We start from the raw sequence: 19,335 nt of genomic DNA, 5'->3' as shown, positions 1-19,335 counted from the left end.
CTTTGGGGCAGGGTCTTTCTCTATTCTCATTGAAAATGGCCGCAGACACTGAGAGAGCTGAAGTATGACTTCTCTTAACTCAGTCTTCTGTGAAAGTCATTCTTCAGTCACCTGAGGATGATTTTGTGTTCAGACTCTTTGCTGCTGCTGTTGTTTTAATTTGCTTGGGTGTTGTTGTTGTTGTTGTTGTTGTGTGCCTTCAAGTTGTGTCTGATTTAGAGCAATTCTAAGGCAAACCTATCATGAACTTTCCTTGGTAATATTTGTTCAGAGGGGGTTGGCCCTTGCCTTCCCCTGAGGCTTGCCCAAAGTGACCCAATGGCCTTCCATAGCTGAGTCCTAGTCCAATGCTCAGACCACACCATGCTAGCCCTGCAAAACCTCTGGCCATTATTATTATTATTATTATTATTATTATTATTATTATTACTGAAGCAGGGAGGGATCTGGCCCAGTCCCATTATCTCCCTCCAATATATTGACACACACAAAGTCACGCATGTGATGCAACACGGAATCCAGAGAAGTAACAAACCTGCCTTGTTTAAGTGCACACCCCTTGGCCAGATACACAGGCTCACACCAGGTGTGCCCATACCTTGTGCCTTGTGGGGGCCAGCAGGTATATACACACCTGGTGTGTGACTGTGTTATGTGTGGCCAGCAGGTCCATTCCTAGAACCTCCTTATCTGAAGAAGGCACACACACAACAAAGAGCCCAAGTGATATGAGCCTGAAATGTGAGCTCACCTGTGATGCTAAGGGGAGGGCATGGAGGAGTTGGCACCCATCTCCATCACCAGCACTGTTGTTTTGACGCCAACGCCACCCCTGGCTCTCCTCTCTTGTGGTCAAGGCATCTGCCGGGTGTCTGGTCGGCTGCCACCTCGCAGCCCCATGGCATTGTTCCTGCCTCTCCTGGCAGATGGTCTCCCCTCAATCCATAGAAAGAAGTTCCTTTTCTGTGCCACTTTCAAAAGTAGAGAAGGTCTCCAAATGGGTTTCCCGTCTTCCCAGTTGGGTCCTGCTATTTTAGAAGAGGAGGAGAAGAAGAAAAAGATGAACAAATGTGTACTCTTCATACTGCAGAAGGAAAGCACCTTGGCACCACTTTAACTGCCATAACTCTCTCCCACAGAGTCATTTGCATGGCATGGTGGTTTGAGTGTTGGACTATGACCATAGAGACCAGGGTTTGATTCCCTGCTTGGCTTTGAAACCCCCTGGGTGACCCTGGGCAAGTCACACTTTCTCAGCCTCAGGGGGAGGCCATGGCAAACCTCCTTTGAACCAATGTTGCCAAGAAAACCCCATGACAGCTTTGCCTTAGGGTCACCATGAGTCCAAAATGACTTGAAGGCACACAACAATCCTATGAGGCGCCAGAGCTTTCTGACAGACCAGGCTGAATACCTCCCCAAATGATAAATCCCAGGATTTTATCGGATGGAGTTGTGAGAGTTAAATGGCTTTATTTCCGCAGTGTGGCTGCACATTGTGTTAAATGAATGCAAACAACTTTCTCCCTTTGAACTCACGTTGCGGCATTTGAAGCCAGCTGAGAACAAAGGGGAAAAGGGAATTTTCCAATGCAATTTTCCTGCAGCCTCCAAATTTCTAGCATTGGAGAGAGTGTGATACTACAATTCAGGATCGCGCTGAGGATGATTTGCTGTACTCACCTTCCTGAAGAGGGGGAAAAATCATTGGTGGGACAGAATTCTTATTAAGCGGGGCAAGGCTTTCCCTTTGCAAACAAAGCAAAGCAAACCCCCCAACAAGTCCAGCAGAGCTGCTGCACCTCAGTCTGTGTTAAGGATATGGAGGCCTTTCCCCCTCTACCTCCCTCCTCAGGCCAAAAGTTGCACCCAGAAAGAGAAGGGGGGGGGGGAAGAGACAAGCTTGCAAGGCTGCCTTACCTGGGGGACTGGAGGGGTCTGGTCTTGAGAGCCCTGGGCCCAGCCTGGTTACCTGCGGCTGCAGCATCTGCAAAGAGAGGAGGCAGGTGAGGCAGGGTCTCTCTCTCTCTCTCTCCTGAAAGCCAAGGCAGAGGAATGGAGGAGAACTGACCTTGCAGATCAGGGGAAATGGAGGCTGCTCCATCCCTGCCTGCTTGCCAGGAGGGTTTCTGCCTTGGCCAGCCCCAGGGCATGCCTCCTCCTGCACCCAGGAGCCCAGTGGGGGTCCCCAGGCCTCCCCTCCCTTCCCCCACCCACCTCCCCCTTTGTCTCTCATCCCCTTCTGCCTTCCCCCCCCCCCCCCCCATGAGCTCATGCAATCTCATTTCATGGGAGAGACATCTGTTTTGACTCAAAGAGAGGGAAAGGGGGAGAAGCTTCCAGCTAAAACAAAAGGGGGCTCCTTCTCCCCCTAAGTCACCCCCTCCCCAAGGAGGCCCTTCTTGAATCTGTGATGCCCAGGACAGAAGGAAAGCAGAGGATTTAGCCCTCTTGTCTCCTGACCCTCTTTCAGGCTTTCTGCTTGAATGGGCCAAGCTGGTGGAGCTGGGAAAGACTGGGCCTGAACTGGCCGTTGGGGGGGGGTCTCAACAAGGGGCCACTTCTTTGCAGGGTTTTTGATCCTGCTGCTGGGGAAAGGCTGCAAAGGAGCCTGCAAAGCCAAGTGGCCCTGCAAGGCTCACAGGGCAGGGGCACTTTTGCATCAGAAACGGCATTGGTTTCTTCTGCCTAAGGAGCAATATATATATATATATATATACACACACACACACACACACACACAGTATATATTCTGTGCAGGGAAATACATTTCTGCAGAGGAATGATCCTTTCTTTGCAAAGGAAAGGCTGCCTCCTGCTCAGGACGGGCTCTTTTTGGCACAATTTTACGGAGAATAAGTCCCAAACTTATTCTGCACAATATTCACAGAATAATAATAATAATAATAATAATGCTAATAAAGTGTGTCTATTGCTATCAGTCCAGGAATCTGAGGCTTGGGAGACACGCTTGTCAGCCATTTTGGTGCCCATCTCTGGATAGGTGCCTGCCATTGCCTTGGCTGTTCCTCCTTTTCTCTCTGCCAGCCGGGGGTCCCTGAGTACCCTCCCCAAACACACCACACTTCTGGGCTCTCTGTCCCTCTTTAGTACCTTTGGCCCATGAGAAAAGGGTCCCATCATGCCAGCTGGGGTTGCTGTGCCAGAGGGCCTGGGCAAACCAGTTGCCAGTAGGCCTCGTGTGCTGGAGCCAGGCACAGAAACTGGGCCTTGCTGGTGGAGCCTGGCTGAAGAGGAGGCCCTTCTCTCTTTAATGGCGGGGGGGGGGGGGAGAGGCGCAAGTACCCTTGGCATCTCCTTTTGGCTGGATTTTTAAACTTCACTGTTCTGTTTCTCAGCGTCCTTTAAAATGCAAAGGCACTGCTTAGTTGAGCTGAGGGACTCTGCATGGATTCCCCCCAGCAACAGGGCTTGAAAAGATTCCCCAAAGCAAAGCTTGCTTTTTACTCCCCCGCAGTCTATCAGGGGATGTTGGGCTGCTGGAACCAAGGGGCCCACTCCAAACCATCGGACTCCTCCTGGACTGAGAGAAGAGTCCTTTGGCCCTGGCCCAATGGCTGGCAGGACGCTGGGCGGAGGAGGAGGAGGTGTGTTTGTGGCAAGAGTGTCACAAGGGATGAAGCCATTGGGACACAGGGCACACTGGTGCGTCCTAAAGTGGGCAGCAGCCCGATGGGCCTTGCAGTCCCCCCACCCCCCTGGGCTGCCTGCAAATGCAGGCAGAGCAGCCCCAGCCGGGAGCTGTCCAGCCTCTTCTGGGCCAGAGGAGGAGGAGGAGGAGGAGGAGGCCTCTCTCTCTCTCTCTCTGGGGCCCATCCTGGCCAGAGCACAGGCCCTGATGGGAACGGGACCCTCGGGGGCGGCCCTAGATGCCCCCAGCCTTGTTCTGGTGGCCCTTCTGGGCCTCTTCAGGGCCCACCTGCCCAGGAGAGGCCAGCAGGCCAGGCAAGGGGCCAGCCGGGAGGAGCCAGCTTCTTGGGGGCCTCCTTTGCCAGGGGTGTCCTTCCTCCCTCCCTGGCTCCTGCGCTCCTTTGTTCCCTTCCCCTCGGCCTCCTCCTCCTCCTCTTGTTTCTGGGGAGGGGGCTTTCCCCCCCTCTCTCTCTCCGAGCGGCGAAGGGGGCGTCTCCCCGCGGGACTACATCCCCCAGCATCCTCCTCCTCCTGGGGGCCCAGGCGGAGGGTCTCTATTCCGCAGCCAGGGGGCTTGGAGACAAAAGAGGCGCCCGAGCAGCAGACCCCTTCCCTGCCTGCCTGCTCCTCCTCCGCCCCCTTTGCCTCCGCAACGGACAGGGAAGAAAGGAAGGAGAAAGAAAGAGGAGGAGGAGGAGGAGAGAGGCGATCCGGGGGAGGGGGCTGCTGGTCCGGGCGCGCCCCCCTCTCTCCCTCCCTCCTCCTCGCGAGCTCCACACCCCCTTCGCCAGCAGCCAGGGAAGAAAGGAAGGAAGGAAGAAAAGAAGGAAGGGAAGGAGGGAGGGCTTGGGGGCCGAGGCTGGGGTTGCCTCGTCGGACGAGGGGCGAGGAGCGGGGCTCCCGGACGGCGGCGGCGGCGGTGGGCGGGGGTCCCTGCTGCCGGGCTCTTTGTGCCTCCTCCCCTTCTCTCTCTCTCTCTCCCGGGCTCTTTGTTCCTCCTCTTCCTCCTGCTCCATCCTCCCTCCGTCTCCATCCCCGGGATCCTCAGCCTGAGCCTGGGAGCAGCCTCCTCGCCCGGTGCCCGTCTGCCGCTGGCCCTGCCCGGCCCTCGAGGTCCTCCTCCTCCCGGGGGGCCGCCCTCCTCCTCCTCCTCCGCGTCCCGGGGCCCCTCTCTCGCCATGCCGAGCCTGGTCGTCTCCGGGATCATGGAACGCAACGGGGGCTTCGGGGACCTGGGCTGCTTCCCGGGGGGCAGCGCCGGCGGAGGCGGAGGAGGCAGCAGCGCCGGAGGAGGAGGAGGAGGAGGGGGCGTCGGGGGCCCTAAGGAGCCGCGGGGGCTGCTGGAGGACGAGCGGGCGCTCCAGATGGCCCTGGACCAGCTCTGCCTCCTGGGGCTGGCCGGGGAGCCGGGGGCCGCGCCTGGAGCCGGGGGACCCCCCTCTTCTTCCTCGGCCTCTTCCTCCTCCTCCTCTTCCTCGGCCGGAGCCGGAGAGGAGGGCGCCCTGCCCCCGCAGGCCCCCCCGCCGCCGCCGCCTGCCGCCCCCAAGGGCCTCCCGGGGCCCCCTCTGCCTCCGCCACCGCCCCCTCCGCCTCCTCCTCCTCCGCCGCCTCCTCCGCTCCCGCCGCCCTCCTCCTCCTCCTCCTCCTCCTCGGCCGGGACCCCCGGCGTTGGCTCGGCCTCTGCCGCCTCGGAGGCCGGGAAGCTGTGCGTGCTCTACAAGGAAGCCGAGCTCCGGCTGAAGAGCAGCTCCAACACCACCGAGTGCGTCCCGGTGCCCAGCTCCGAGCACGTGGCCGAGATCGTCGGAAGGCAAGGTGAGCAGACCCCCCCCCCCCAAAAACACACACACACCCCCCCAGGCCCCTCCTCCCCGGGGCAGGAAGAAAGGAAGACTGGAGGGCCAGAGGGGGGGGCCCTCGGCTCCCAGGGGGCACTGGGGGAGAGGGGCTCCCCTGGCGGGGCTCCGGGGGGGGGCGCTGGAGCCGCGAGGGGGGCGTGCCGGCCGGGCCCGATGCCTTTCTTTGTCTTCGGGCGAAGAAAGGGAAGGAGGAAGGGGGCCTCCGCCGGGAACACAAGCCGGGCCAAGAAGGGGCTCTTTGTCTCTCTCTCTCTCTCTGTGTCTGAGGGGGGGGGCGACCCATGGGAGGAAGGCCCTCTTCTTCTTCCTCCTCCTCCTCCTCCTCCTTTTGTTGCCAGGGGGGTGTGGCAGGCAGGCAGGCAGGCAGCCTTGGCCCGCGCAACGAGACCCCCCCCCCCGGAGTCGGACCGGAGTTGCCCGGGGAGGACTTTCCCTGGGGTGGGTGGGGGCCTTACAAGAGAAGGAAAGAAGGAAGGGTCCCCGCAAAGGCCCCCCCAAAGGAAAGGCCGCCGGGACCGGGCTGGAGGAGGAGGAGGAAAGGAGCCGGGGGGGGGGGGGCCTGGCGTTTGTGGTGTAGAAGGAAGGAAGGGAGGGAGGAAGGGAGCGAGAGATGGGGGGGGGTCTCCCTAAAGGAGTCCCAAGCAACTCCAGAGGGTCAGAACAATGGAGACCCCCCCCCTCTTCCCAAAGTCACCTCGAGTTCACGTCTGGCCCCCGCAAAGCCCCGGAGAGGGAGAGAGAAAGGGGAGCCTCTCCTGCCCCTTCTCAGCCCCCAGGACCCCCCCCCCCCGGCCCTGCCTTCTCCCGGCCCCCTTCTCCCTCTCTCTCTCTCGCTGCCGAGGTGCATTGCAGAGAAAGAGAGAGAGGGGGGGTCCTTCTTGTCTTTGTTTCCTGGGCTCCTTGGCAATTGAGGGGGGTCTCCTCGTTGCCCCTCAAAGGAAGCCCCTTCTCCGGATCTCCCCCAGACCCACAACTCCCCTTCCCTTGGTTGGGACCCATTCTCTGCCTTTCCCAACCACTGCCCCCCCCCAAGTGGCTTCAGGAGCTCTTGGGATGCTTTGCCTTTTTAAGGGGAGCACTACAGCCCCCCCAAAAAACAATCTGGAAGGTTGGGGGGTCAATGGGGAAAGGTTGGGCCAGGAGGAGGAGGAGGAGGAGGAAGGCTCCCTCCGCCATCACCGCAACAAGGAAAGAAAGCAAGCAAGGGCTCCCCGGCCCATTGTTCTCCTCCGTGGGGCTCCTCTCCCTGGCTTTGCATCTCTGGCTCTGGGCTTCGGGGGGGGGAGGCAAGGGACGCGAGAGAGAAGGGGCTGTCTGTCAGCTCCCTAGGGATTGAGGGCCCTTCCAGCAGCCAAAGGAGAGAAAGGGGCACACAGGCCAGGCCCCCACCTGCAGCCCATGGAAGCCAATGGGCCACTCTCTCTCTCTCTCTCTCTCTGTGTGTGTGTCTGTGGGAGGCAGAAGCATCTTAACAGAAGGGAAAACTTTTGGGCCTTGCTTCACCTGAGCCCCAACCCTCCTTTCAAGGCAACTGGCTCCCCTACTACCCCCCCCCCTTGGGCCTAAGGAGCCCCACAAAGCAGCCAGGGTCCAGAGCCACCCGAGTCAAACCCCTTCCAAGGCCTGAGGCCACTTGAGCTGCCCTGGCTCCTCTGGGCAGGGAAGGCGAAAGGTCTGGCTAAACTACGACCCTTCCCAGAAACCCCCAGCCCTGGCCTGAAAGGAAGGAAGTGCCGCCTCCCTGGAGAAGTGGGTCTCAGTCTCCACTGACTCTGGGTTTTGGGGAGAAGGGTGCAAGACCCAACCCAGTCTGTCTCAAAGATGTCCCCAGAAGGGAACGGGTTGAAACCGTCTTTTGAAAAGGAGTTGCTTGCCTAGTCTTGGCTTCCTGCTGTGGAGGGGCACAACCTGGCCCTTTTTAAAGGGCTGCCGGACCAGTTCCGATCATGATGACTTCCTCCATGATGCCCCTTGGTCCCACCTGGCTCCATCCCAGGGAAGAATAAGAGAGGGACTGCAGGCCAAGCTAGTCACAGAGCAAAGGCAGCGCATGGAAACCAGGCTGGTGGACTAAGCGCAGCAGCAAAAAGTGATGTTTGGCGGGAAAGGATGAGGATCGCCATCATCGCGTCCTTTTGGGAGAAGGTCCGTTGTGCGAGGCTGTTGTTTCCTTCCTGTTGTCATCTTTCCCGCCATGTTTTGCCAATGTTGCCTCCATCTGTCCAATCCAGCTGCATCTACACTGCAGAATTAATGCAGCCTGAGACTGCTTTCACTGCCCTGGCTCCTCAGGGCTGTGCAATCCTGGGATGGGTGAGAGTTGGGAGACCTTTGGCCTTCTCAACAGAGGCCACCACAAAGCTGCAGATCCCAGGGCCCCAGAGCATGGCAGGGAAAGTGTTGTCAAAGGGCATGGTTCCTTCTGCAGTCTAGACCCTGCCCTTGCCTCCTCCATGGACCTGCTTGTCGCCCACAGGCCAGGAGGCTTCTTTCTAGCCTGGCTGGGGAGGCCAGGGGCTTGCCCACTCCTCTGGCTTTGTTGTCCTCATAGAGGCACCCTTCCTGCACCCCCTTTTTGAGCATGGCAAGGGAGCCAGGACTGAATTGTAAAAGAGGGCGAGCTCAAAGCATGGCCCCAGGGGCTCAGAGCACATTTTCACCCATTGTAAGGATCCCCGTGGTCCCTTCAGACATCAACAAAGGCAACATTCTGCATTTTCCTCAAGCAAATCTTTTTCCAAATGCTCTCTAGGGATCATTCTGCCCCTTTGACCAACTTGTGCCCAGCGGGAGGCTTCTTTTGGAGCAGGAAATGACTCTTGCCCACTTCCTATTGTTTGAAATAGTCCTCTCCTGAGCATGCAATGACCCAGGAAGGTCCCCAAACCTGGTGAGAATGCCCTTCATGAGAGCATTTGAGGGCAAAGAAGAATTCCTGCTATTTAGTGGGGCAGGTGCAGTGGGAGGCTGTGGCCCTCTCAGGTCTCCCGGGGCATCTGCCCTTCCGGTTGCCCACTGCGGATGCAGACGGTCTGAGGTTTAATGCCAAGTGGCCAGTCTGGGCAGGGATCGGAAAGAGCTTGGCTCTCCCTCAGTGTCAGGCTGAGCCCTCCATTGCAGTTGTGGGACCAAGCCGTGGGCAAAGGAAGTCGTGGATTCCCTGGGGTGGGTGGGGTAAGATTTGAACTGAGGACACGGTGATGCCACTTTGCAAACAGTGAAGTCTGTACCTGGAGTGTCTCCTTTCCAGTGCCAAGGAATGGCAGCCAGCCTTGATGAAAGTGCTCCTGCCCATGCGCAGAGTGCTTTTATCCATCACTGCAAAGGGTCTCCAAACCAGAGTGTTGTGTTTCCCGGCAGGTGTGAGCCCTAGAAATCAAAGGCTGTAATGAGAAAAGGTTTAGCAAATCCCCCTGGGCATTAAGAATGTGGGTTGAGCCCTGTGGGATCAGACCAGAGGCCTAACTGGTCCAGCGCTGGGTTCCCACAGTGGCTGAGCAGTTGCCCCAATGGGATTAAGCCCACTGGCAGGAAGGGGGGCTTCTCCCTCGTCTCCTGCTCCCTGGCAACCAATAATCCCCTTTGAAAGCCATCCAAATTGGCAGGCGGGCTCTTTGCATACATTACGGGGGCCCAGGCATCCCTCAAGATGGCCACTCTTCACCTGGGGTCTGCTCTGGTTTGGCAGGGACCGTCCTGGGTGATCCTCCTCCCCGTCCCGCTTTTGCATCTGCTTCCAGAATGTCCCAGGTTCTCACCTTTCCTTCTACATTCCCACCTTTCTCTTCCAGTTACTTTTGCTGCTGCGACTTGAGGGTGCATCTAGAAATAACCCAGTTTCATACCACTTTAACTGCTGCAACTCCCTCTTATGTAATCCTGGGATTTGTAGTTTTGCAAAGGGTGCCGGCGCCTCATAAAATTACAAATCCCAGGATGGAGATATGGCAGTTAAAGTGGTATCAAACTGCATCATTTCTACAGTGTGGAATGATGCACCCTGAGTCTAAAGTGCCAAAGTAGTTTGTACTTAGTTGACTCAATAGGGAGGAGAGGAGAAGCGGTAGATGAATCTTCTCCTTCCCAGCTGGGTCAGGAAAAAGCAAACCGTTGCATCCTCCCCCGGCTTGTGTATTCCTCCATCACTGGTACCTTTGGCCATCTTAACAATGCTCTGATCTTGCTTGGCCACACATGTTCCAGTTTTCATCTGTGAAATGCTGGAGGGTATGGACTTTTTGGTATCAAGGGTGATGAATCTGTCTGCCGGCCCTAACCCCAGACTCCCCTTTCCCTTCTAACAGCTGAAATGGAAATGGATTTCCCCAGCAACTCTATTGTAACCCAAAGTGTTTTCAGTGGTTTGGTTTGGAGTGGGAAATAAAGACCCATTGCCATGCAGGAACTCTCAGTCAAAGCATCCCCAAGAGATGGCTGCCTATGTGCCTTGAAGTTGCCTGCCGACTTATGGTGACCCTATTGATTTTGTAGGGTTTTCTAAGGAATCCTCAGAGGCGGTTTTGCCACTTACTTCCTTCGAATAAGAACCTACAGCACCTGGGATTCCCGGGCGGTTTCCCATACAAGTACAAACCAGGGCTGACCCTGCTTAGCTTCCAAGATTAGATGGCGCCTTCTGGGTCTTTAGGCCTTGCACCACATATACTGTACTATGGTTGTATTGCTCTTTTCCCCCTTTCCTTATGGGTTACACCAATAAGTACAACCCTCTTTGAGGGACAAAAGACCCAGAAACCTAGTTTTCCTGAGGTCACTGGAGAGGAGGACTATCTGAGGACTGTCCTCCACATCCTGAGGAGGATTCTGGGGTCCTTTTCATACAATGAAGCAAAATACCCCCCCCCCCCCATATATGTTTAACAGAGAACCATTCCACCTGCTTCCCATCTTTGCTCAATGTTTGTTGCATGGTGGCCATGTGCAGAAGTGGCAAAATGGAGGTCTGGGCCAGCGCATGCCACATCCACAAACTTCTTTTTGCTTCACACCATCCATAAAGAAAGTCCTGGCCAAAATGGGGGCATGTTACCCAATATCCCCCCTTTTTTGCAGCACAGAGGCCCCAAATAAATATGTAAAGGGAACCCCTTAAAAAAAAACCCAGACCCTCTCCTCAAAATTCAGGACAAAAAAAAAATGCTTTAAAAAACACCTAAAATGCAGCATCCTGGCCTAATAAATCCCCCTGTCTCCCAACAACGACAAGATAATAACAATAACAACAAGAATTGTTGTTGTTGTAAACTACAAATCCCAGGAACCCATAGGATGGAGCCATGGCTGTTAAAGTGGTGCCAAACTGCGTTAATTCTGCAGTGTAGATGCAGCCGGTGTGTGAAAGGGACCCTGAGGAAAAGTTGGAACTTAATGGCATTATTATGTATATTTAGTCCTGTTAACTTCATTTTCTGGAGCCTATTTTGCCTCAGTTTCTGCCCTTTGAAGCCCACTCCTCAGTTTTTGTCACTATTAAAAACTCTTCCCATTCTCTATTAAGTTGTTATTGTCTTGGAAGTGTTTTCTAAACAAGAGTCCTTTCTTTGTTGTTGTTGTTGTTGTTATTTACACCTCAGAAGCAGGTTCTCAAATGTCTGCTTCTGGAAGCTTCCAAAGGAGCTGAATTTTACCTCAGAAAATTCCCCTCAGAACGTGGGGAGCCCTGATTGGCTTGCTGGGCTGTCTGTCTCCTAGAAGACCAGAGGCTTTGCTCTGTGATTGGCTCCCTGGGCTGTCCATCTTCAGGCAGGCAGAAGAAGCCCAGTCCCTTTGTCACACCTTTTTGTTATTGTGGGCCAGTTATTAAAAGTGGCAAAGATTGTATGTACAGCGCTGTGTAAATTTACAGCGCTTTATAAATAAAGGTTAATAATAGAAATAATAATAAAAATTTGGGGGCCACAGTTGTGGGAAATGTCTCCTGAGGCGCCATTAGTGGCTCCCTCAGGTGCCAATTGTGGTGCAAAATGGCGCCATTATAACCCACATTGTAATCCAAAAACTAATCCCCACCTCCAACAGAAAGTTACTTTCAGGGACTACGTTTCCCACAATCCCCTTGCCAGCACGGCCAGGACTCTGCGTGTGCAACACAACAGTGGCAATGACAACAAAACTGATTACACATTGTGGGAATAACAGCAATAACAATAATAATTGCAATAAAAAGGCTTCTGCAACTAGTTTTGAAAGACAAACGGCTATTCCTGGATGCTTCCAGGAATTCAACTGTAGGGGGAAAAAGGCGTATTCTGGTGAAACTCAAAGAGGGGGCCAGGCTTTGCCCATAGAGCCAGTAGGTATTGCTGTGGGTCTTAGCAATGTGAGCAAAACCCCAAAGCAAGGAAGAATGGAGGCAAGGGAGTATGGAGGGAACCACAGAGCAAGCGTGGGACCTTTCTAGGAAACTGGCACCCTCCATCCAGCGCGGCTGTCTGGGAATCTAGGGCAGTAGGAGATGATGTCTCCAGGTGCCGCTTCATTCAGCGTCCTCCTCCCTCGAACCCAGTGCCTTTGTCTGCACCTGCCAGGCCCACCCACGGCTCTCCTTCTGCCTCCCTGCGAACGCTCAGGAAACGCGTGTCGGAGGCAGCCATCGCCACAGCGGAGACACACCCACTCCGCGCCGAACGGCCGCCAGTCGCTCTTGCGCCGAGACCCGCACTCGGAGCAGGCTGTTCTTAACGTAGCAACACGCTTCCCATTGGCAACGCAGGGAGCCACGGGTCTTGCCACCCCCTCCCCCCCCCAGATCCCCTTTTAAAACTAAATCAGCATTAATGCTGCAGGAGGTCCAGGGGGATGAAGGCAAGCAAGAACTGTGCCCCTTTCCTGGGGATGGTGGGATGGGAGGTCCTCCTGGTCATGGGTTTTGCGCCGGGGATGATGGCTTCTTGGCAGCTCTGCAGACAAAGCATTGCATTGACTGGGCCTTTTGTGCCCCGCTGACATCAACTATGGAAGTCTTCCCTTCTATAGCTTTGAATGAAATAAGCCATAAGAGCTGCCCAAGGTCTACACGCTGCAGAAAAAAGTAGTTTGTCCAAGCTGTGCTTTTGCTGGAGGGGAGAGTAAGGGCCAGAGTAAGGGCAGAGACCCTTCCGGGGAAGGCATGGTCCCTTTGCAGGTTGACCGGAATAAGTAACTTCTCCAAGCAATGGTTAGCCTATCCAGAGACCAGACATGCAAATCCACACACATCCCTTCATACGCTTCCCTACTGCTTGACTTTGTAATTCCGTGTTGTTGTTCTTTTCCTTTGTATGCCTGGGTGTGTTGTTGTTGTTGTTCTCCTTAATTGCAGTTAGAGATAAAACGAAGCCCTTAATTAAGGTGTTCCTGTCTAGAAGTGAGGCATAGCCTTGGACTCTGCTTGGAAACGGGAGCCTACTCATGTGGGTTTATTTTATACCAGCCTTGCGACTTTGCCAGGGGAATTCGGAGGGATGGTAGTCTAGTGAAAGACCTGCAAAATCCCCCCTTCGTTCCCATGATCTTTCCCCCGGGTCCCAGTTCCTCCCAGTGTGGAAATGGCTCTTGCTCCCATAAAAGTGGGGATTGCAGAGAGAGACACCAGCAAGCTTGCAATCTCTTAAAATGGCCCAAACCTGGCTGCATTTGTGCCAGAAAATACATCCCAGGCCTATAGTACTTTAAGGGTGCATCTACACTGTAGAAATAAGCCAGTTTGACACCACTTTAAGTGCCGTAGCACCATCCTGTGGATCCCTGGGGTTTGTAGTTTTGCAAGGCATTTAGCCTTCTCTGCCAAAGAGGGTCTGGTGCCCCACCAAACTAAACATCCCAGGATTCTGTAGGATGCAGCCCTGGCAGTTAAAATGGGGCCAAACTGCATTATTCCTACAACGAGTCAAGGATGGGCAACTTCATTAGGTCCAGTTGGTAGCCCCTGGGACCCTCTTCTCAAAGTCTCCTTGAAACCCAGCGCTGCTTTCCAGGAACGCTGGCACTGCCCCCTTCTCCTGGCAAACATTCTGCTATTGTCAGAAGGAGGGCTGGGGATAAAGGTTACTCTTTGGGACCACAGCTTCCAGTATCTCTGCCTCCTTCCAGCTGGAGGAATCTGGGACTTAGGAGTAAAGACCCAAATGCCTTCCCTGGTTTGCTGGTCAACATTTTCTATTCCCTGGAGGAGGGAAGTCATCACATTGCGCATTGTGAGCCTTCTCCAGACCCAAGACAAAAGCGTCCAGCCCATCACAACAGCGGTGCCATTTGTGGACCCTTTTTGTGCAAGGAGGCAGCTAGGAACCCAGCTTCTTCCTCCAGGAGACCCACTTCTGCTGGGGCATGAAGGCCAGGGTCCCTGGCTGCTGCCTTCCCCTGAGCCTCCCTCTCTGTGGCTCCCCCTTTGTCCTCCTCTTTCAGGGCCAGACCCACTCCTTCCCTCTCCTCCTTTTGTCTTCCCTGCAGCCCCCTCCCCCTTTCCTCCTCCTTTCTCTCCTCCTGCCTCCTTTCTTCCCCTCACTGCCCTCCTTCAGCCCCATTCTGCCCCTCCAGCTTGCCTGCCTCTGCCTCCATCTGCTCCTTGCCTGGCCTCCCATCCATCCATCCATTCATCCCTCCCTCCATCCCCCACTCCCTTTGTCTCTCCATCACCGTGACCCCTTTGTTTCACCTTCCTCCCTCCCCATCCGCCATGGACCACCGCCCGCCCAACCAACCAACCCGTCCCTCGGAGCCCAATGCCAACCTGGAAGAAGACCACTCCCATGGTGTGGTCTTCTTGGGCGGAGGAGATGCAGCATTGTTTGGCCTCGGTCGAGGAGCCAGGCCTTGGACAATGGGCAGGTTTTGGATAGATTGAATTATTTTTGCAATGCAGATCCCGGGCCTCAAAGCAGAGAGAGAGAGAAAGAGAGAGAGAAGCCAGCCCAGGAGGGTTTTCCCTGGCCATAGACTGCCTTTCTATCCTCCAAAGCAGCACCATGTTTTTGCAGGCGCTTCTTACCTTCTAGACTGGGATTTCTCTACAGGCGCGCCTCTGATCTCGGGGATGAATAATTTATCCCAGTTCCCTGAAATGAGGGGAGAAAGTCAATCAGTTTTCTTTCTGGGGCGTTCTGTCTTTCAAAGCCCATTTTTGAAAAAGAACAACATCCCTCCATCCATCCCTCCATCCATCCCTCCATCCGCTCTCCCACCTGCCTTAACTGCCACTCAGCCACTAAATTTAAGCTGGATTGCCAATGGAAATTTCCAGCGGAAACAAAGAAGTTGTGGATTATGCAGGCTTTCCCAAGCATAATGGGAAATGTGGGCTGAAGAGAGAAAGAGGCCATGCGCTTCCAGTGAAGAGGCAGCTTTGGGCAAGTTGTTGGGGACCAGCAAACATTTTCATGGATGACCTTACTCTTCTAGTTTAGAGCATGCTGCCTTAGCATCTTGGTTTTAGGGCATTTGCGGAGGGTTCAGGAGTGTTCAGGGTTAGTACTACTGGAAATAATGGGGCGGGTGTCAAAACAAGGTCTGCATCCGCTGTCCAATATGTACAGCTCTGGTAGTGTCCTTTCAAAAACAACAGCAGAAGCAGCATTTAGTCCCAAATATCAGTTCAGAGCCTTACTTGTCCTAGAGCTGCCTCTTCATTTCCAAATTGGTCAAGGAATTCTTTCCTCCTGTTTCTGAACACTTCTGAACCTAGACCCAGTGCATGCTTCTCCCATCACTGAATGGTGGAAAGCTCTGGATTCATTGCTGCATGCTAACTGCTAACCCTTCTCCTGTGTGTTTGTCCCTCTTTTGTCTTGGAAGGTTGCAAAATCAAAGCCTTGAGGGCCAAGACCAACACCTACATCAAGACCCCTGTGCGTGGCGAAGAGCCGGTCTTCATGGTGACCGGCAGGCGGGAGGACGTCGCCATGGCCAGGAGGGAGATCATTTCGGCCGCGGAGCACTTCTCCATGATCCGGGCTTCTCGCAACAAGGCCGGCAGCACCTTCGGCAGCGCCCCGACCCTGCCGGGGCAGGTCACCATCCGGGTTCGGGTCCCGTACCGCGTGGTGGGCTTAGTGGTGGGGCCCAAAGGAGCCACCATCAAGCGGATCCAGCAGCAGACCAACACCTACATCATCACGCCCAGCCGGGACCGGGACCCCGTCTTTGAGATCACAGGGGCCCCGGGAAACGTGGAGCGCGCCCGGGAGGAGATTGAGACCCACATCGCCGTCCGGACGGGCAAGATCCTGGAGTACAACAACGAGAACGACTTCCTGTCCAGCAGCCCCGACTCGGGGATGGAGAACCGCTACTCGGAGGCCTGGCGCGTCCACACTCCGGCCCCCGGCTGCAAGCCCCTCTCCACCTTCCGCCAAAACAGCCTTGGGTGCATCGGCGACTGCTCCGTCGACCCCGCGTACGAGACGCCCCGCCTGAACGACCAAAACGACTTCAATTACAGTTACCTCTTCCCAAACTACAGCGTCAACAAGCAGGATCTGTATTACGGGGTTCCAGAATCGGGGACTCCTCTGTGGGCCGGGCAGGAGAACACCAACCCCGTGTCGGTCCTCTTCTCCAAGCAGCAGCGTTCTAGCAACGCCGGGACCCTCCACGCCAACTCCCATCGCTCCCCGTCCTCCTCCATCCAGCAGCCTCCCCTCTCCGGGCTTCCGAGACGGTCGCAGGGGGAGTCCCTGCAAGGCTTTTCCAAACTGGGTGCTTCCGCTGCCACCCGGACCTCCCTCTCCAGCAGCCGGGAATGCATGGTCTGCTTTGAAAGCGAGGTGACCGCCGCTCTCGTGCCATGTGGCCACAACCTCTTCTGCATGGAGTGTGCCGTCCGGATCTGCGAGCGGACCGACCCCGAATGTCCGGTGTGCCATGCAGCAGCCACTCAGGCCATAAGAATATTTTCTTAAACTGGGACAGAAAACACACATACAAACCAACAACCGAACAAAACACAACCATGAGAGACAGACAGCATTTGGGGGGACGATTGAAATGGGCAACAGGACGGGAGGAAGGAGTGAAAGGAAGAGGGAAAACAAAACACAGAATGAGACATGTCTGAAGGACGACAAACCAATCCGAAGAGAGAGAGAGAGAAAAGGAAATTAATTTAAAGAAGAGGAGAAAGGAATTATTTTAGCAGTGATGTATGTTATTTTTAAAGAAAACAATGATAAAGGCGATGACGATGGTGGCGGAGAAGAAAAGGAGGCGGAAAGGGACAGAAATATTACGAGAGGCGATTGCCACGCAAGAGCCTTGGACGCCGTTTTTGGACGGAGAACTCTTTTATCACGTGGAAACGATTCTTAAGGAACGCAGGAGGTTTTGCGGCGAGGTCCGGCAGGGTCTGCGGCTCCTGCCCACGACGGAGAGAGAAAAGTCATTATGGGACAGATCGGGGTTTCGGCCGCGGTCTTGGTCCAAACATGATGCAGACGCTGCTGGTCCTCCCAACTGACCAGCAGAAAGAAAGGAACTGACCCCGGAAGGTAAAGAGGAGAAAGGCTTTGAAAAGGAAGGAGAGAAACCATCATCCTCTGGGAACCTAATCAAACGAGGGCACAACTGTATTACCTCAAACCTTTAAAGCGAAACAAAAGAAGCAGCTAAAGACCTTTATATTCTTTTTCCTCTATTTTTTTCCTAAGAAAAAGAAACAAAAACGCAAAACGAAAGGAACACTATTAGAGCCAGTGAAACTGGGGGCAGGAAGGAAAGAGCCTTCCCCTCCGCCTTTACGTTTCTCATTCTGAGTCTTCTGAGCCACCGCAAAGCTTTTGGGGGGTATTTTTTGGTTTTCCTTTTTCTCTTCTGGTTTTCCTTTCCTCCCCCTTTTTATTTTCCTATTTGAGCAGGGATTCATCCACTGAGGATCCGGAGTCACTTACAGGGTATTTCCAAAACAGAAGGACAAAGCTCCCAATCGATCCCTGCCTCGAGGGGGAAATCCGCTTGTTGGCATTTTGGCTTCTGATCCTTGCCAGGCAATGCAAGCTCAAACACACAATTCACACACACAGAAAACAAAACGACGACAACCAAGAGAAACATCTTTTCTTCCTTCCTTTCTCTTTTGGTTTTAACAACAACAACAGTAATAATAATTCCACACCAAAACCTAAGAAAGACAATAATGCAATACTGGCCACAAGCCCACCTAAAACCAACCCACAACCCGACGGAACGCAAAAAAATAAGAATAAGATAAGAATAATATATATCTATATCTATAAATATATATGAATTAACATGTTTATATATAATTTTGTCGTCTTTTTAAACTGGACCAAAACTTTTGTTACTCAAATTCAAGTGAAGAGAGAAGAGTATTTCCTTATGGACCAAAACCTCTTGCCGCTGACAGACACGGATCTCCCGGAGGTTGCCTACTACTTTTATATAGTCTATTTTTTTCAGACCGAAGCAAACAGACACATGCTCAGAAAAAGAAAGAAAGAAAGAAAGAAAGATAATATTAATTATTATTATTATTATGATTAATAACAATACTATTGAATTGCCTTGTCAAACATCCTTAATCATTTCAAGACATTTGACTCCTGCTTTGGTTAACACCAGAACCTTTTAGACTGTTTGGGAAGCGGAGAGAATGAGCGATTGCGGGATCCCAGATCTCCTTCCCACCAGATCACACCCTGGCGACACACGCACGCACGCACGCACGCACGCGCAAAATGGCAGCCAGGTTTGTCCAGCTTCCCACCTGGGTGCCAAATTGCCAAGATTTGGGTAGATTTAAAACAGCCAAGTCATGATCCCTGCATGTTTGTTTCTGTGGATGGAGAAAGATAGGTAGATATGCCCCCCCCCCCCCCACCCCCAAAAAACGCATTCTCTCTCCAATTTCCCCCCCATTTTTACCTTTGCTTAGAATTCATGGACCTTTATTTAAGAAGGAGACTTTGGAAGCAAGCTAGGGCTAGAGAAGAGCTTTTTATGGGACGGGGTGTGTGTCCTTGTATAATTTCTGGGGAGTCCTTCATTGCGACGCAGCATCCTCCCCCAAAATGGCACCTCCTTTCCCTCCACCTTGATGTACCATCCCTTGACTTCTTTTCTTTTCTCCCCAAGGGAAGGCAGGGCTGGGTATACCTTTGCGCTAAAGAGAGCCTCCAAATTCAGAGGCTGCAAGGCTGTGGGTAAAGCATGGCTCTGCACCTGGGAACGTGCTTCTCCTTGCCTTGGGAAGAAGTGTGGGACTTTGCATCCCTCAAAAGGTCTTACAGACCATCTCAGATCTCCCAGGCGGTCGCCCGCAATGCCAGATTCATGGCCACTGTTTCTCAAAGGGTACACCCAGCTCTGCCCACCTACCATCCCCAAGTTCAGCAAAACACCCAAGAATGGCGTATTTGCCAAATGCGATGGCCGACTGCGGTCCGCGTTCGAAAGGAGGGAGCCGGGGGAGGCCGTGCGTTGTTCTTCCCTGCTTTTCTGTTTAGAAGTGATGACACAATGCACATATTACCCAGAAGCTGAAAGAACAAGCTGCTGAGATGAAGGATGGTAGCCGTGCCCTTTAGGTTTGCATTCAGACGACAATGCTCTTTTTTGCTAAAGGGGACACTGTCAGCCTGGCCTCGGACCTAGTCGCCCGCCTTAGAAAACAAAAGCAGCTCCATGCCAGCAGCAACCAGGAGTAAAAACAAAGCCCCAACGTTTAAGATCACCTTTCCTTGAATTGGTTGTTGCTTTACTCTTTTGTTAAATTCCTTTTTAAAAACCAATGCTCAAGTGAGCTTAGCAATATGGCAGTCTGTTGCTGAGCGGATGGTTGGCCTCCCGTTTTGGATCCCCCCGAGCGAGCCCC

The 19,335-nt window shown here is 53.9% G+C and overlaps 2 protein-coding genes across 5 annotated transcripts in view; one reads left to right on the top strand and one right to left on the bottom strand.

Moving 5' to 3' along the window:
• The window catches only part of LMNA (lamin A/C), a 40,876-nt gene extending 37,433 nt beyond the window's left edge, over positions 1 to 3,443 (bottom strand). The window contains exons 1-3 of one of the 4 annotated variants that reach the window (XM_042439230.1): positions 3,115 to 3,443; positions 1,921 to 1,987; positions 752 to 1,028 (exon numbers count right to left, since the gene is read on the bottom strand). The gene's annotated coding sequence lies outside the window, so the exon portion shown is untranslated. Of the gene's footprint in view, positions 1 to 751; positions 1,029 to 1,920; positions 2,170 to 3,114 lie in introns of those variants that run through there. The other 3 variants (XM_042439231.1, XM_042439228.1, XM_042439229.1) reach the window with 3 other exon arrangements.
• Positions 3,444 to 4,771: 1,328 nt separating this feature from the next.
• On the top strand, positions 4,772 to 18,334 carry MEX3A (mex-3 RNA binding family member A). Its single transcript, XM_042441166.1, has 2 exons — positions 4,772 to 5,466; positions 15,303 to 18,334. The coding sequence occupies exons 1-2, from the start codon at positions 4,830 to 4,832 to the stop codon at positions 16,406 to 16,408; spliced, it is 1,743 nt and encodes a 580-aa protein (XP_042297100.1). The 5' UTR covers positions 4,772 to 4,829; the 3' UTR covers positions 16,409 to 18,334.
• The last annotated feature ends 1,001 nt before the right edge of the window (positions 18,335 to 19,335 follow it).

The sequence above is a fragment of the Sceloporus undulatus genome, chromosome 9, assembly GCF_019175285.1.
Source record: "Sceloporus undulatus isolate JIND9_A2432 ecotype Alabama chromosome 9, SceUnd_v1.1, whole genome shotgun sequence".
Classification (NCBI taxonomy): Eukaryota; Metazoa; Chordata; class Lepidosauria; order Squamata; family Phrynosomatidae; genus Sceloporus; species Sceloporus undulatus.
Note: the sequence above shows the minus strand (reverse complement) of the source record. Positions and strands in the feature narration are given on the sequence as shown.